This window comes from Natator depressus, chromosome 18 (genome assembly GCF_965152275.1).
Source record: "Natator depressus isolate rNatDep1 chromosome 18, rNatDep2.hap1, whole genome shotgun sequence".
NCBI lineage: Eukaryota > Metazoa > Chordata > Testudines > Cheloniidae > Natator > Natator depressus.
In genome coordinates this window covers 17,054,561-17,071,885 of record NC_134251.1, presented here as the reverse complement: position 1 = coordinate 17,071,885, position 17,325 = coordinate 17,054,561, and the positions used below count along the sequence as shown (strand labels likewise).

Sequence of the window (17,325 nt, the reverse complement as noted above, 5' to 3'; positions counted from 1 at the left end):
TCCGATGAAGTGAGCTGTAGCTCACGAAAGCTCATGCTCAAATAAATTGGTTAGTCTCTAAGGTGCCACAAGTCCTCCTTTTCTTTTTGCGAATACAGACTAACACGGCTGTTACTCTGAAACCTGAACTTCTTTAGGACACAACAGATGACAGCAGATGGGTTGCGGCTTCAAAACAAAATTTAAAGAACCAGCTAAGCGCCAGCAGGAACATATGGACAGGGAAATCTTAGTCACATATAGGGATACTTCTTCATGTAGGGGACTGCATGTAACTGCCGTTAGCACTAATGCACATTACAGCAGAGCCAAGAAGGGAATGGAGTCCAACCCTCAAGGACCTGACCCAATGCTCACTGAAAATCAACAGGACTTTTTGCATGGACTTCCAGGCTTTGGATCAAGCTCTTAGAATCTGCAAGACTAGGTATGGCAAATATCTTGCACTACAGACTTATATGCACCTAGAAATAATAATCTGACTCCAGTGTTCTGGCACTAAAGAATACGAGTGCACTATACTATGTATTTAGAACAGAAGGTAATAGGTTATACACACGCAGTTTCTGGAAATTTCTTAGCCAAAGCAACCAGTAATTTTTCTAAGGGCAGCAGTGAGCGGAAATAACTGTACCTCAGCCATTTTAGGGTTCCAGCCCCCGTGCCCCTCTTGCATCTCTCGTAAGATGTCAATGTCCAGCAGGCATTTCACTTTGTCCCCATGCTGGAAGGGGTGCCTCTCTGTGCTCTCTTTCCTCTGCAGTTCAGCAGGCTTTCCTGAACGGAAGAAAGACACACCCCCACCCCACACACAGAGAGAGTAAAGCATCTGTATTTGTTGCTCCTTTCTAACATACCAATGAACGATCCCCCAAATGGGAGCTGGGACAGCATTAAGGCCAAAAATCCTGCTCACTTTCCTCAGGCAGGCGTGGACACGCACACTGTGTGAGAGCAGTCTATGGGATTACTTCTGTGAGCCGGATTTGGCCCTAACTGGATAACACTAGAAGTCAAGAAGGGGGCATCTCTTGCAAAGGCATTTTGGTCCCTTATGCAAAGGAATCTATTTGAAAGCTGCCCCCCTGGTGACACCAAACTCCTACATCTGCTTCCACCAATTAACATCTCCCCCACCTACTCTTTGGCAAATACCTGCTCGCTGCTGAAGACTAGCTCCCTCCACAGGCAAGTGCAGATCTTGCTTTATGGAGGGTCTCACTCGTGTTCTCTGCCCAGATGTACCTCCTGCCCAACCCTTCCATTCCCTGACACTTGGACCACAGCCTGCGTGGGCCTGATCCTACCCCCAGCAAAGCCAGTGGCAATCCTTCCATTGACTTCAAGAGGAGCAGGATTGGGCCCTGAACGCCTGGATTAAATATACCTCAGTGAGCCTTAAGCGAAAACCTTGAGGCTTCAGAACAGATTCTGTGCTGATTCCCTCATTCACTTCCCCAGAGCCTTAGAAGCTGAGATCGGCTGAGGCATGGTGTTAAACTAGACATCACCAGTTACCACAGCTACATTCCTATCTTCCCAGGTAGGGCAGGTATTCGGGTGCTGGAGTCTCAAAACCTCCCTCAAGCCACAGTCCCCGCAGCATGCCAATCCAGCAGGACTATGCAGCTCAGATTCTCCAAACACAGGAACACTGGCTGCCTCGTTACAGCTTGAAAGGACGAGAAGCCTTGGATTAGCAAGACGCCCATTGGGCTGAACTCTCTGCTCAGGTAATGGACACTCCCCAAAGAGTTTCCTACATTTACAAAAGCAAGTAATTGGCCTCTACGTACCTTTCCTACCAATGGGACTTGATATCCAAACCAAACTACTCTCATATCACTGGAGGACCAAGCTACCTGACACAACCGTTTTTTGACTCCCATTATTGTTTAAATGGCATGTATTACATGGAAACTTTATACATCTAGCTATTCAGTCTTCTCTGCCAAATCAGGATGGGCTTTAGTGAGAGATGCTCAGGCATGTTTGACAACGACCAAGTGTTACGACAGTCCCGTATTGTAAAGTCAACATGCCACGTACCTAGTCTTGGGAGATGCTCTTTGTAGTAAAAGCCTCCAGATGCTTCCACAATGCATTTCAGGTCCACCTTTCCCTTGTGCCCGACTCTGTAAACGTTTGTGGTGCCGTCAGACCACGTGACGCTGGCCACGCTGCGGCCAGTCTCCACATCCCAGCCACGAATATCCACCACTCTCCCGGTTTTACCTTCACCACCTGATTTAAAAAGAGAAATAAGAACCAACTAACTTTACACTCCCACAGAGCCTTACTACACAGACATTGGCCTGCCACTGAGGTGTTCATTGCCTGACAATGGGATGACAGACAGCTTTGTAACACCAGAGCAACACTGACTAATAATGCTTAGCATGTCTATGGTCCTCCAGAGATGTTAATTAACTGATTCCCTATGAAGGGCAATAGCTAATATTATCTCTGTTTTATGGATAAGGGAACAGGCAAAAAAGAGCTTCTATGAGCCGCTCAAGGCTACAAAGGGAGTCAATTTCACAGCAATAATTAGACATTTCTAACTCCCAGTCCCATATTCAGACCACATTTCTCCCTATTAAGTAGTTTAGGTCAGGAAGGGACGATGAAATACCATTTAAATCTCCATCACCATGTTCTAGCCTAGCAAGAATGGACTGGAAATTAGTATTGGGTTGTTTTTTAAATTTATATAAAGTGATGAGACTGAGATGGCTATTGCATGAAAGCTCATCTAAAGAGTGAGTTTTGTATTTAGTTCCAAATCTGTAGAGGGATTTATGTTAGCAGAATGTAATTAGCTAGACTAGAATTTAGCCTGGACATGGGGGCCAAGACCTCTAAATTATGCAAAAAGTGCACCAGGGGATGTTTTTAAATGATTCCAAATGACTAGGGTTTTGGTTTTTATCCTCATCTTTAAAAAAATAAAAAGTATGCTCTCTGTAGAATTTTAAGTTTAAATAAATAAAATATGTATGTGAGAGAGAGAGGCCAAAGCAAATGAATACACTTGTCAGCTCTCCAATAAAATAATACCACAGAAAAGTACCACAAAGCCACCAGCTGGGCATGGGGAAGGAGGGAGAGACTGTGGCAGTGAAATTTCTGCATGTGAGGGTTTGGGTTGGATTTCTGCAGGGCCCTTTCTGGGAGCCCACAGGCTGACTCCACAAAACCAATGCGAACGTGCGCTTTGCTGGCGGGCAGCTTGCTGGTTGCATACAGCACAGAGCCCCCCAACCACCTATCCATTCTTTCGGGGGAGAGGAAGAGGGAAAAATCAGGAAACTTTGCAATTATTTTGGCCCCTTTATGTTTTTCCATCTTGAGCTTTGCAACCTCATTTCATGCTGCAAAGGGCACTGTATGAGTGCACAGTTATTTTTAACTGGGGAAACTGAGCTATTACAGACCCCAGTCTCTGCTGGCTCAGAGAGAATCATTACATAAGGCTCTACGAATGCTGGACAACCCTTCCGCTCGCAAGCATGGATGGGAAAAAGCCACACTCTGCAAGAGGATCCTTTAAAAAGCCACTTCCCCTGGCCCGTAGAAATACTGTCCAGACAGACAATGCATGGTGCGAAGGCGACACAGTGTGGCCAGGTAGAAAATGGCAGTTCTCTCAACTCCTACCCAGTTCTCTTGCTCTCTATCATTCGTGAGATAAGCAAACAATGACAAGCTTTGTTTCACGGTCCTCTTCCCTGTAGGTATGGAGACTGAAGGGTATGAACAAGCTTCCCCAGATTAGGCGAGTATTGTGGCTCTGCTTACAGGAAACATTCTCTCTCAAGAGGCAGTGTGGGCTATCAAGGGATAAGGAGTTGACTCATGGGTTCTGTTCTCAGATCTGCCACTGCCTCACTGTATGACCTGGAGCAACTCTCCTGCCTTAGTTTACCACGTTCTAAAATGGGCGCAGTAACACTTTCCTAACTCACAGTGTCGATTCTGAGGCTCTGATTGTTTGCGAGGCTCTTGGAAATCCTCAGATGAGCAGTGCTGCCTTCTGTGTTTATGACACACCCATAACAAGAACCAACTGTGCAATGTAAAAGAGGACCAGTTGGCCCAGGAGACGTTCCCAGTCCACTCCATCACGGATTAAGAGGGAGATTTTCGAGACAGAAATAAGAATTTGACTCCCAGTTCCTGCCGACTTACAATGGGAATGGAGTGCCCAACTCCCCCACATTGCCTCTGAAAAATCTTCCCCCAGGAACAGCAGACACAAACAGCTCAGCGTGTGATTCACACCTACAGCCGTTCCTAGGCAGTGAGCTGGATAACCAGCCAGGCAGTCCATATTCAGTAGTTGCAATTCATAATCGGTTGCCGACTGTGTCTGCAGGATGCAACCTTCATCGTTAAGCCTGAAAGAGCCTTTAAGATTAGGAGAAGGCCCCTAGCTAGAAGGCAGCTAGTCACAATCTTCATCTGCCAAAAGACTTTTCCAGTCAGTACAAAGGGTCAGCCCAGAAGGGACAAGGCATCCAATCTACATTCCCCTCTGCTGAGCAGGGCCAGCGCCTCGCAGAGCAAGCCGTTTGCACTAACCCAGCGGAGGAGGATAGCATTCTGGGCTGCCAGTGATGCACACGAGAGACAATTAAATACACTAGTGGCAGGCTGAGGATAAAGGCCTCACTGAACAAGTGGACGCAGCACTTGATTAAAACTCGGGGGTTAATGCCCAGCTCTGCCACAGACTCCCTGTGTGAACTTGGGCCAGTCCCCTCATGTCTCCGTGCCTCAGCTCCTGCTCTGTACAATAGGGAAGGCAATACTTTCCTTCCCCTCCCAGTCTGTCTGGCCTAGTTAGACTAGGCTCCTTGGTACAAGGACAGTCCTTGAGCTCACTCGGAGTCTCTTAGCCCGACAGCAATACAACAAACGTCAATAAGGTGACCACTCTAGATCAGCAGCAGCCCCATAGGAAATACACAGGACTTCACAGCGGGCCAGTGGCAGACCACTATTGACGAGCATGGAGGTGAGGAGTCCATGCTAAGTGCGTTCACCTTCCAGGAGATCTGCATGAATGCTCTCTCCTTCTGGGCATGCTGGATTCGGCTCTCTGAGGAGCAAGGACAGAGGAAAAGGAGGAGGGGAAGACGAAATCTCTCCAAGGGGCAGTGAAGGAGAATTCTGCCCAGGCAGTGGGATCCTTCCTGCTTTAAAGATTTACATAAAAAGCCAGCTGTTCGCTGGGCAAGTGAAACAGAAACATTTGCTTCACCATTGGGGTGGCTTAGAGCTCGTTATTGAGCGAACAAGAAGAGCAAGAGAGAGACTCAACCTCCGCACATAACTTCTATTGTGCACAGAGGGGAAGAGACATGGGCCCAAGAGGATGGTGGGGCATGAAGCCTTGTTAAAATAGTTGTGGGAGAGGTGAAGGCAGGGAGACTGGGAGCAAAAATATGCAAGTTCCACAGTTGGACCAAGACAACCATCAAAGGGAGAGCGAAAGGCTGGTAAAGGTAAATAACCTCCCCCCCGCCGTGGGGTCAACATGCTGGGGTGGGGTGAGGGCTCCCCAGTCATACTGTTTGTTTTTCATGAATACAGCACCACAGGTGTGCTTGGCACTTACAGACACACAAAACCCAGCAGGTGCCCTGGACCCTGAGCAGTGTGAATGCAGCTACAAGTGACAAACACCATTCAGCATTTCTTCATGTCAGCAGGGATCTAGATAAAAGTCACCATTCCTTCCTTCCCCTATTCCATCTGTTTTCAGATCCTTCACTATAAAGCAGGGAAGTGGCAGTTATCCACATTTCATTTCAGGGGCATTTGGGCTCAGATCGAGGTAGAAAGAAATACCATCAATAAAAGGGCCGAAGAGCCAACACAGCTGCCAGAGCCCAGACCAGGTTGGAGGAGCTCAGTCCAGCATGAGAGGGGCATTTGGTTAATCAGCAAATTCTGTGGCAGTCAATGCTAATTCCCTTTAGAGGGTTTCAGGCAGCAGGAAGCGGCATGGAAGCCACAAAGCAAAATTAAAAGTGAGATTGTTACTGTATAAAATTTCACACGTGGCTGCTAATGCCCTAATAAGACACATGGGGCTGCGAGATTAGTTAGCCCAGCTCACCCGTGTCTTCTGACAGTGTTTACAGGATTTATTACCTTTATTTACACTTTTAACCTGCCCTGAACAGCAAAATATATCATTGTTGTGGTTCTAGGAAACTAAAACCTGAGGGCCAGAAGCTCAGCTGATATAAATGTATGCAACTCCATTCAAGTCATATGGGGTGATACCGAGTTACACCAGCTGAGAATCTGGCCCAGATCTGGTCCCCACCCAAAAAAAGTTATTCTCAACCAGGAAGTTTTACAGCTAATTCATGCCGGGGAAACAAGCTGTAAATACTTGGGCTTTGGAACATGGATGTGCAGGAAAGATTCTTTAACTACTGCACATCGTGCGCCGATGAAACCCCACTGACATCAATGGAAGGATTGACATCGGACTTCAGAGCAGGCCCATAAGAGATCATGATTATACTTAGGGCAGGACCAGAGACAGCACAGATGTGTTCTCTTGCCTCACTCTCCTGTTTTCAACTCTGCAGTTACAATTCAATAAGGCGGCAGAAGCTATTCACCACTGACCATTGTTAACAGAGAACCTGACTATTGTCAGGGAGAAATGGTAACTTCCACTGAGACGGTAAGCTCCTTGGGGCAGAGTGTCTCTTTACATTCTGTGAAGTGTTGCGTAAATTTGCAGCTTGATATAACTGTGCCAGGGTACCACACCGTTCCTCTTCTGTAAAATGGGCACAGTATTATCTCCCTACCTCTCAGCGGATTAAGAGTATAAATTCATAGAACCATAGAGATAGAAGGGACCACAAAGGTCATCACGCCTTATCCTGCAGTATTTACACAGCCGATACAGGAGCCGCTGCACGGAACAAAGTGATGCCACGCAAACACCCTTGCTGGAAGACAGAGTGGAACAATTCGCAGTCGCTGGTGACAGTCACGTATCTTGAGACGGTTGAGCACCTTTTCTGGGCCCGGGAAACATGCACTGACAGGTGAGACCGCATTGTTATGCGGCTATGAGACGATGAGCAGTGGCTGCAGAACTTGCTAATGTTTAAGGCCCCTTTCCAGGAACTGTGCCAAGAACTTTCCCCAGCCCTGAAGCACAGCAATACTAAAATGAGAGCTGCTCTAACAATAGAGAAGCGAGTGGTGATAGCTCTGTGGAAGCTTGCAACACCAGACTGCTACCGGTCAGTGGGGCATCAATTGGGAGTGGGTAAGCCTACCGTGGGATCTCTTGTGATCCAAGTTTGCAGGGTCATTAACAGACTTCTGCTAAGAAGGGTAGTGACTCTGGGCAACATGTAGGACATAGTGGATGGTTTTGCCGCAATGGAATTCCCTAACTGTGGTGGGGCGATAGACAGAACGCATAGCCCTATCTTGGCACCAGATCACCTTGCCAAAGAGTACATAAACTGAAAGGGGTACTTCTCAATGGTGTTGCAAGTGCTGGTGGATCACAGGGGCTGTTTAACCGACATCAACGTGGGATGGTCAGGAAAGGGGCATGATGTGTACATCTTTAGGAACACAGGTCTATTCAGAAATCTGCAAGCAGGGACTTTCTTTCCAGACTTCAAAATAACCATTGGTGATGTTGAAAGATCAATCGTGATCCTGGGAGACCCAGCCTACCCCTTGCTCCCATGGCTCATGAAGCTGTACACCAGCAGCCTGGACAGCACTAAGGACCAGTTCAACCATAGGCTGAGCAAGTCCAGAATGGTGGTGGAATGTGCCTTTGGTTGTTTAAAAGGTTGCTGGCGTTGTTGGCTTACTAGATTAGACCTCAGTGAAAGCAATATCCTCATTGTTATTGCTACCTTCTGTGTGCTTCATAATATCTGTGAAATAAAAAAGGGAGAAAAGTTTCTGCCAGGGTAGAGGATTGAGGCAGATTGCCTGGCAGCCAATTTTGATCAGCCAGACACCAGGGCAATAAGAAGAGCAAATCGAGGGGCTGTGCGTCTCCGTGAGGCTTTAAAAACTAGTTTCAGCAATGAGCCAGAGCAATGTGACACTTATCTGTGTTGTTCCTTACCAAGCTGTCTGTCCCCTCCATTGCATTTTCTCCCCTGTAAACTCCAACCCCACCAACCACCATGTGTTGAATGAATAAAGAGCTTTTTCTTCTCAATATGTTAAAAGATTTATTATGCTCAGAAATACAGACACAGCAAAGAAAAGTAAGATAAAATAAGCAATGGGAGAAACAAGGAAAGCTTGCTTACAGATGAACTGCAACAACAATCAAAGGTGCAAGAATGGGCGCCTTCTGGTCCTTGTACCCTCCCCTGCTGTTGAGTGCAAGGGATGCTGAAATTCTCCCCTCCTCCACCTCATAGGACGTTTGGGGAAGGAGGATGTAGAACTTGGCGATGATGGCAGCAGGTTCAGCACTGGCTGCAGAGGGACTATAGCATCCAGCTGCCTTTCTTGAATCTCAGACGCCCGAAAATGTCTGACTGCTTCTTCATAATCTGCAGCATCTCTTCCTGTGTGGCACGCTCTTGTTCCCTGCATGCTCTCCTGTCCTCCCTGTCCACATCCAGGTTCTCAGACCATGTAATCCTCCATGCTCTAAGCTCCATCTTGTCACTCTCGGAGACGTCCATTAACTCACTGAACATGTCCTCCCAAGTCTTCTTTTTCTGCCTTCTAATCTGGGAAAGTCTCTGTCCCCGTGTGGAGGATGTGCCAATGCACAAGGTTTCAGCTGCAAGGAATGCGAAGAACAAGGGTAGCACTGACCGTGCATACATGGTTTCTGGTGCAAGGTCAAATTTTTTTTTTAAATAATAAAACAAATACAACCAAACACGTACTAAATTAGAGCTATTAAAGAAAACCAGTAGCATCTGAATAACTTAATACACTTCACTGCAAGCCACCACGTAATCACAACCGCTGGCTATTGCAAGAGTCTGTTTGCTGCTCCAGCCATGAGGCATGGGCAAGAGGCCTTGTGCTGCTGCTTTTGTGAAGACACCCTTGGGAGCACAGGTTGGAACTTGAGAAAAGCCCCCTTTCCCCTAGCAACCTGGATGGTGCTTGAGGACAGGCACCAGTGTAAAGCCCCTGCAAATAGTGTTTTGTTTTTACAAAAGCAGCACCAGGTTGGGGGAAAGGGAGACAAATAGGAAGTTGCCGCCCCTTTTTTTCAAATGCTGCTTGCAATACATGATGATCCCTTCCAACCACAACTATCCCACGTTTGCAAAAAACTGGTTGTGACACCTAGAGTTCACCCAATGGGAGGCTGATTACTTGTTGAATTGTTTGCAGTTTAAGGGCTAGCATTGAAAACTTCCCGTTTCCCCTAGGTGACCCTGTGCGATATCACTCTCCTGCGGGTAACAGAGATAGCAAGGGACCTGATGCTGCAAGCGACTGGATACAGACCTGGTCCTTATGCTGCAATGATGCCAGCAGAGTTAATACTGGAGTGGCGCAGGAAAGTGTCCTACCGTGGAGGACAAAATAAGGCAGCCCTTCCCAGAAACCTTCTGCAAAGGATTGCAGAGTATCTCCAGGAAAGCTTCCTAGAGATCTCCATGGAGGATTCCCAGGCCATCCCTGTGCACATAAACAGTCTTTTTCAGAGAGCACCCTCTGCGTAGCTGGAGTGGCCACCAATGCCCACTACACCTACTTTTTCGTTCAGATTAAACATAAATAGCAGCATGTAACCCCTACAGTTTGATTGGAAATGTGCACTCACCAGAGATGCCTTCCCCAGCATTGTGCTCCGCCACCAACTGGTCCCGTGAAGGGATGGGCTCCAGGGTTAAAAAAAGCCATTCTTGGCTGTTGGGGGGAAACGTATCCTCCGCTTGCCTGCCTCACATTCACCTCTTCCTCCTCAACCATGTCCTCCTCGGTGTTGCTAGAGGTCTACCGGGGCTCCTGGGAGGTATCCACGGAGCGTTTTGGGGGTAGCAGTGGGGTCGCAGCAGAGAATTGCAAGCAGCTCCTCATAAAAGTAGCATGTCTGTGGGGCAGAACCAGAAAGACTGTTCGCCTCCCTTGTCTTCCGGTACGCTTGGTGAAGCTCATTTATTTTCATGCAGCACTGCTGCACGTGCCTGGTGTAGCCCTTCTCCCACATGCCCCGTGCAATCTTGGCATAGATGTCAGCATTTCTTCTGCTGGATCGGGGCTCTGCCTGCACAGACTCTTCTCCCCACACAGCAGTAAGATCCAGCACCTCCTGTATACTCCGTGCTGGAGAGCGTTTGCGGCCTTGAGTCACCAAGATCAGCTGTGCTGATGAGCTCTCCAGTCTCCACGCTGATCAAACAGGAAATGAAAATTCAGAAGTTCCCGGGGCTTTAACAGGGGAGCAGCTGTTTCCTGTGTACCTGGCTGACATGCAGCACAGTTGAAAGTGCTCTCCAGAGCGGTCACAGCGGAGCACTGTGGGACACCTCCTGGAGGCCAGTTCATTTGAATTACACAACGCCGCATCTACACTATCCCCAGGTCGACCTGTGGGTGTCGAATCAAGCGCTACGCCTCTCACAGAGGTGGAGTACAGAAGTCAACTTTACAGGCCCACTTAGGTGGGTGAAAGGGACTTGGTAGTGCAGACACATACATTATTAGATCGACTTAACGTTGACCTAAGTTTGTAGTGTAGACCAGGCCTCAGATAGGAGAGCGATTAATAAAGAAAACCAGTAGCATCTGAATAGCTCCAGCACGGTCCTTGCTGTAGTGTGCATTTGCGGTTCGCAGCTTGCTATCTACTGTTTTTATAGAAGATTTTGTAAGGAGGAGGGTTGTGTGTAGGGGAGGGGAGGGGGAGTGGAACTACAATCCTTACCATCCTGATTACCCCACTCCCAGTCTGGGCCACGGACAACTTTGGCCCCCTGGAAAGTGCCTTTTAACGTGATACGAGGCAAGTTCTGTCGTGGACCCACTGTGACTCTGAAAGACAAAAGCCAGAGAAGATAGACCCATTTATTATTATTGGCATTGGGGTAGGACTCGGTTAAGACTCGGGCCCCAATGCTCTGGGTTCTGTACAACCACACAGTGAGGCACAACCCCTGCTCTGGAGAGCTTACAATCTAGATAGGCAAAATGGACAAAGGGCTGGGAGAAAGGATACAACATACAAGCAAACGTCCTGATCCTGCAGGCTGATCTCTATGGAAGACCCTTAGACTTGTGCAATGCTCAAATTACTGCAGAAGGATGGGTTTGATTCCACACTCTGCCATAGACTGTGATCTTGGGCACGTCACTTAGCCTCTCCATGCCTCAGTTTCCCATCTGTTAAATGGGGATAACAGGAGTATTGTGAAGATAAATACATTCAGATTCCGGGGTGCATACTGTGGTAATGTGGACAACAGAAGTACGAATGATAGGCAGACAGACAGACTATACTAGTGCACAGGTCTGCCCACACTGATCAGACTGCAGGATAAGAGCCAAGAGCACACAGAACAAGGTGGGGATGAGTTAACAGAAGAGGAGTAAGACAAGGAAGGAAAGGGTTGTGGAGGATTGACATTGAGGGAAAGTACAGGGAGGCTGGCAGCAGCAGACACTCAAGATGGTCTATTTCACATAGCTCTGGACTTTAGAACACCCTCTGATGACTGAGAAAGGGGAATTCATGTTGATCTAAAGTTTTAATGCAGTTTCACACACCACTCAGCACATCCAGGACCAAGGACTAAAAAGGGAGCGTCCCCCTTTTTCAATATGCTCAGTATTCTTGAGGTTGCTGTGTGGGGAAACTAGAGTTTTTAGAAAGTTTGGGTAAAAATGATTTCATGAGATTTGCAAACCTGAGATCACAGCTTATTAATGGGTCAGACTTGGATACTTTTAACTCATGTCTAGTAATACCTTACTCTAGGAGGACTCTACAAACTACCTATAGAATACGGTGCTATTCATGGTAAAACAGACGAAGAATCTGGCCTGAAGTAATCTCATTGATTAACTGTTCACAGAATGCTATGGAAGATCTAATGCTCAGAGCATTATTAAATGGTCTTGCACTGTATTATGAGGGTATATTAGTCTCAGTACAATGCATGCGAGGTTATTCATGTTACAGAAGCGGAACACCAGAACTCAGCAATCCAAACTACCGTGCTCAAACACTGAGCAGAATCCTTCAAAACAGATCAATGAAAGAGAAGGGGGGGTGGGGGGGGGGGTTGAGGGTGATGTAATTGCTCCTCCCACAAACCTGACACCAACCCTCAATCACACAAGGGCACAGAACTTTGAGTAGCCCCTCAGGCACCCACTGCTCCCAAAGCCTTCTATACAGGGCACAACTCTAGAAAGTACCTAGTAACAAGAATGCAACTCAGTTGCTCCCTCCACTGAGAAATTAAATGGCTAAACACAGCTTTCCAAGAAATCCAGCAAGTCAAACACAGAAAGCCCAGGTTTAAAAGCGATACCTACATGATGGTAAATATGGGTTCTGATGTCCTGTTAAAACAGCTTCCAATTCCCATAACGTTTAGGCCGTTTCTCCGCCCTTCCAGAGTTTGCTGCTTCGGTCTCTGCTCCCCCTACAGAAGACTTCTATTCCACAAAAATCCTCAGCAGCTCAAGTTCTTAAGAATCGGTTTGTTCTACTCGGTCTACGGACAACGGACCTTTTTTCTTGGTTAGTACAAAAGTAGTGCAATCCATATCTGCACAGTGACTGGGTGCAGCTCGGAGGTTAGGAAAACAATAGTGAAACTGCACTGAACTCTGAATGCTTTATTTATTCCCCCGCTAATACCCCTAGAGTCAGGAGACTGGGACTCAGGAAGATAAACTCCTTACGCTGGTTCTTGGAAATGGTGTTTATCAACTCACCGAAATCCTAAATCTTGTGTCTTCTTTAGCTTGCTGATGGATCTTCCATCATGTGCTGAGCATCCTAACGTGTTTATAAAAAGGACATATTTGCACACACATCCTGCTAATTGCGGGCTTTTCATTACCTAGAGTGTAACCTGATGGAGGGAAGATACAAACATTTTTTTATACCATCAAGGCCATGGCAAACCTGACAGCTATCAGCTTCATATCACAGAGCATAATCAGGAAGCAGTGTCCCACAGCTCAGCTAATTAGAAACACCAAGCAATGATCATTTTATCGCACCATATTATATCCATGCCTTGAAAGATACACCTAATATTTGCCCTCAAAGCTAGTGTTTATCTGTGCACTACATGGCTAAAATGCAACGTAGCATTGCACTGTTGTTCTACTGTATTATGTGGAATGCTTTTCTACTCTCATCGAAGCACCTTATAATCAGTCATGCACACAGAGCATTTGATAAAAGTTGTGTTTATTACACAACATCTGTAGCTTTAAAACGAGAATGAGGGAGGACGGAGTGGGTTATGGTTCTGACACTCGGCTGCAACGTGGGAGACCTGGGCTCTGCTACAGACTCCATGTGTGACTTGGGCAAGTCACTTCACCCCCGTGTCACTCTCCCCATTTGTGAAATTGGGAGGAGGAGGAGGAGATTTCCTTCTCCCACCCTTTGTCTGTCTTGTTTATTTAGACTGTAAACTCTTCAGTGCAGGGATTGTCTGTCTGTACATCACTTCGCACAATGGGGTTCTGAATTCAGATTCTGGCTATTACTGTAATACAGAAATGAACAGTAAATTGTCCTTTCTTCTTGCAAGCTAGATCCAGGCAAGATGACGCTTTTGTTCAAACAGCAAGATAGCTCACTCCATGCATGGAGTTTCTCACTATGATTTCCCTTGAAGTCTGATCACATTATAACAGGGATTTTGCATCTGTAACTACTGAACGTGCTACTGTCATTTCCAACAGGATTTGTAGGTTGTTAACCAACAAAGAGGAAAAGAAGAGCTGACAAACTCAGCAGGTTTGGTTTTTAAGACCCGAGACTGTCTTCAGTTAGTCTTATGTATAAATACAAATCCCACCATCACATTTTGCCTGCTCAAGTCTATTTTTAAATTAAATATGGTCTCTCACACATCCTAAACTATCACTGTGCTGATCTCAGTGTTAGCAATTAAAGATTCATTTGACTCCAAAGTGCAATTTGCAAGGAGACAGCAGAGACACTCTGCTCAAACCATTTGGAGCAGTGGAGCAAGTGGAGAACAACCATAAGGAAAGAAAGATGTATTATGCTGTCTCTCTTTACGGGTTTCTTTAATTTCTCCCTCTGCTCTATTTATGCAACTTAGGGTTTCCCAATGTTAGAGTTACTTCTCTTAAGCAACCATTTGAGGGTCAAGCAAAAACAAAAACAAAACCTCCTTTCCTGGTAGGAGGTGGGTCTTCAAAAAAAGGAAACACAGAATTGTATTGGGAACCATGGAGAAACTTTAAAATTATCATTTAAGTCAAACAGTTGGACTATGGGAGGTAGGATCCTCAGCTGCTTCAGTCTTGAAACAAACGTTTAACCCTCCTCTCCCCTTGATTAATTGCTCTCAATTTCTCCAGTTAACTAATCAGTCACAAGGCCACTATTTACTTGACTGAATTCAGATCTCAACCAAGCAGATTTTTTTTTCTTCAACTTTGTGATGCAGGATCTAAAGCTGGAGGTGTGGGGGAGGGGGGAGTGGTGAAAAATTGATTGTCTTTTTGTTCAGAAAAATGTGGTCTCTTAACTCTTGCATCCTACAAACCATATGGCTCAGATCTAGACAAGAACAATAGTTCTGGAGCTTGTAAACTGAATGAGTTTTGAAGGAAGTCTCTTTCAGAGCAGGATTACAAGCTTGCTGTATCACAGGCACACAAAAAAACCCCTCAGCTCAACTCCTAAATCCACCTATTTAATTAAATAACTTTAAAACCATTTTAATTTTTTGTCATTTGAGCAAGAACTAAGATAGGACTGAGAAAATAAGGAGACATATAAAGTGGTTCTCCAGTAGATGGGCTGGATCCTCAGCTGGTTCACATTGTCATAGCTCCACTCATAGAGCTATGCCCATTTAGGCCAGCTGAGGATCTGGATTTATAACTTTTGAGGCTTGACAATCAAAACGAGCAGGGAAATCAAAAATCCTAAACTAAGCTTTCATGGCACTCGCAACTTTTCTGCAATTGTAGTGTGGTGAACTCCATCTTATGAACTATTAGTCAGATCCTTTCCTTCCATTTGCTACTTTTTTTTTTTTTTTAAACTGAAGGTCAAAGTTCAGGTTACAAAAGATTATGGGGCAATATTTTCAAAGCTGGGTTTCCCAAAGTTAAGCTCCTAAATCCAGATTTAGACACCTAAATAAAAGTGGCCAGATTTTCAAAGGTGCTGAACACCTGTAGCTCCTTGAAGACAGTGAAAGACACATTTGCTCAGCAACTTTGATCTTTCGCTGACTTCAAGGAGCTACAGGTATTCAACACCTTTGAAAATGAGGCCACTTTTATTTAGGTGCCTAAATACAGATTTAGGAGTTAAACGTTGGGAAACTTAATCTTTGAAAATGTGTGTCCATAATCTATACATATAGCATAATGCTATTCTATAAAGCAGCCTCATCTACTGTGCACAGTTCTGGTCATCCCATCTCAAAAAGGGTATTGCAGAATTAGAAGGGGTTCTGAGAAGGAAAACGAGAATTATTAAGGACCTGGAACACCTCCCATGAAAAGAGATTGAGACTGTTTATCTTAGAAAGGAGATAAATGAGAGGACATAAGAGTAATGTATGGTTTAGACAGGGTAGACCAGGAACTTCTGTCTCTAAAACAAAAACAATAGGACATTCAACAAAATTTAAAAAGGTGGTAAATTGAAAACTGATGTAAACGGAAATACTTTTTCACACCAAACATGAGACTGTGGAACTCCTTGCCATAGGATATCATTTAGACCAATAACTTAGCAACGTTCAGAAAAGGTTTTGACGTTTATATGGATAACAAGATACTCAGAATTTTGGAAAGGATACAAAATCCCATGCTTCCGGGTTTAACACAATCTAACTACTAAAGATTAAAAGGAGGACTACCTGGGGGGCAGATTATTTCATATCTGTCCACTGCAGGGTTTCTTGCACCTTCCTCTGAAGCCTCTGCAGTTGACCACTGTCAGAGACAGGACACTGGACTAGCTGGTCTGGATCTGAAGCCATCTGGCAATGTGCACGTTCATATGTTCCCATTCAAAGTGATTGAAAACAATGTGAAAGGAAAGGACATTAATATTTATTCATGGAGAACACAGACAGCAGAATGTTTATTTTATAACAAACACTCCCAACATGAGCAAACGGAAAGTCACCAAATGTTAGATTTCAAGTGACCTATTCGAGAAAAGATAAGAAGATTGACTGATGTGGCAGTGCACATAAATTACACAGCTACTGCTTCTCTGCAGAAATGAACTAGTTTTGACAGTGTGTGAATTTCCTGCTTGAACTTTTATCTTCAGGTCAGTCACCAAGATGCTCTAAGGAAAAGGGGACTGCGAATTCTATCAGAACATTAACAGGTCAGGGCAGCCCAGAGCTTGCCAACATCGCTGCTGGAGACATTATGCCCCAGCCAAAGATCCAGTATGGTTCAGTTTCACCCTCTGCTGCCCTTTCTTTACAAAGCTCTGTAGGACCGAGTCAGTTCCTCTCCCTGCGATTGACAACACTATGCCCAGCATGTCGCTCATGAATTTTAGTGATGATTAATGGGCAGAACAAAAAAGACCTCACCCTCCCAGCAAACAGCAGAGAACAGTGAAAGGAAAGTGACCCTGTCTCTCAGGAGGGATGGAGGAGAACAGCTTTTTGCTTTTTCACTTACATTTAGGACTCAAATGGGCTTGTTTGAAGCCCAAAGGAGACGAGATGAGAGTGGGGCCGATAGGCAGCATGAGGAAACCGGTTGCACAGCTAATTCCCATACAGGAAATGCTGACCTTGTCTTTACTGCCAAAAAAGTTGCATTTTTAACCTCAGAGTAACTAACATCCCTGACCTATCCTGAGGTAAAAATAACTCTGAAAACCTGGCATTTCAGTTTTACTATGATGTGAACTCGCCAAAGTCACTCCCTGGAGGGGGTATAAAGCTGTTTACCTCATGCTAAAACTAGCATATCTTGCCTTCAGTGGCTTTTTAACCTCAGGATAAGCTTATGCACGTTAGCTACCCTGAGGTAAAAATGTACATTTTTAGCATTGAAGACAAAGCACTGGGAGGGAGGCACAGGCATCAAGAAGTGACGTATGAAGCTGACAGACACCCC

The 17,325-nt window shown here is 45.6% G+C and overlaps 1 protein-coding gene across 6 annotated transcripts in view; it reads right to left on the bottom strand.

Moving 5' to 3' along the window:
• The window catches only part of MIB2 (MIB E3 ubiquitin protein ligase 2), a 107,979-nt gene that overhangs the window by 28,912 nt on the left and 61,742 nt on the right, over window positions 1–17,325 (bottom strand). For all 6 annotated transcript variants that reach the window (XM_074975165.1, XM_074975166.1, XM_074975164.1 and 3 more), the window contains exons 4-6: window positions 10,922–11,028; window positions 2,050–2,244; window positions 635–777 (exon numbers count right to left, since the gene is read on the bottom strand). In XM_074975165.1, the coding sequence (XP_074831266.1) occupies window positions 635–777; window positions 2,050–2,244; window positions 10,922–11,028 (445 nt within the window). The remainder of the gene's footprint in view (window positions 1–634; window positions 778–2,049; window positions 2,245–10,921; window positions 11,029–17,325) is intronic.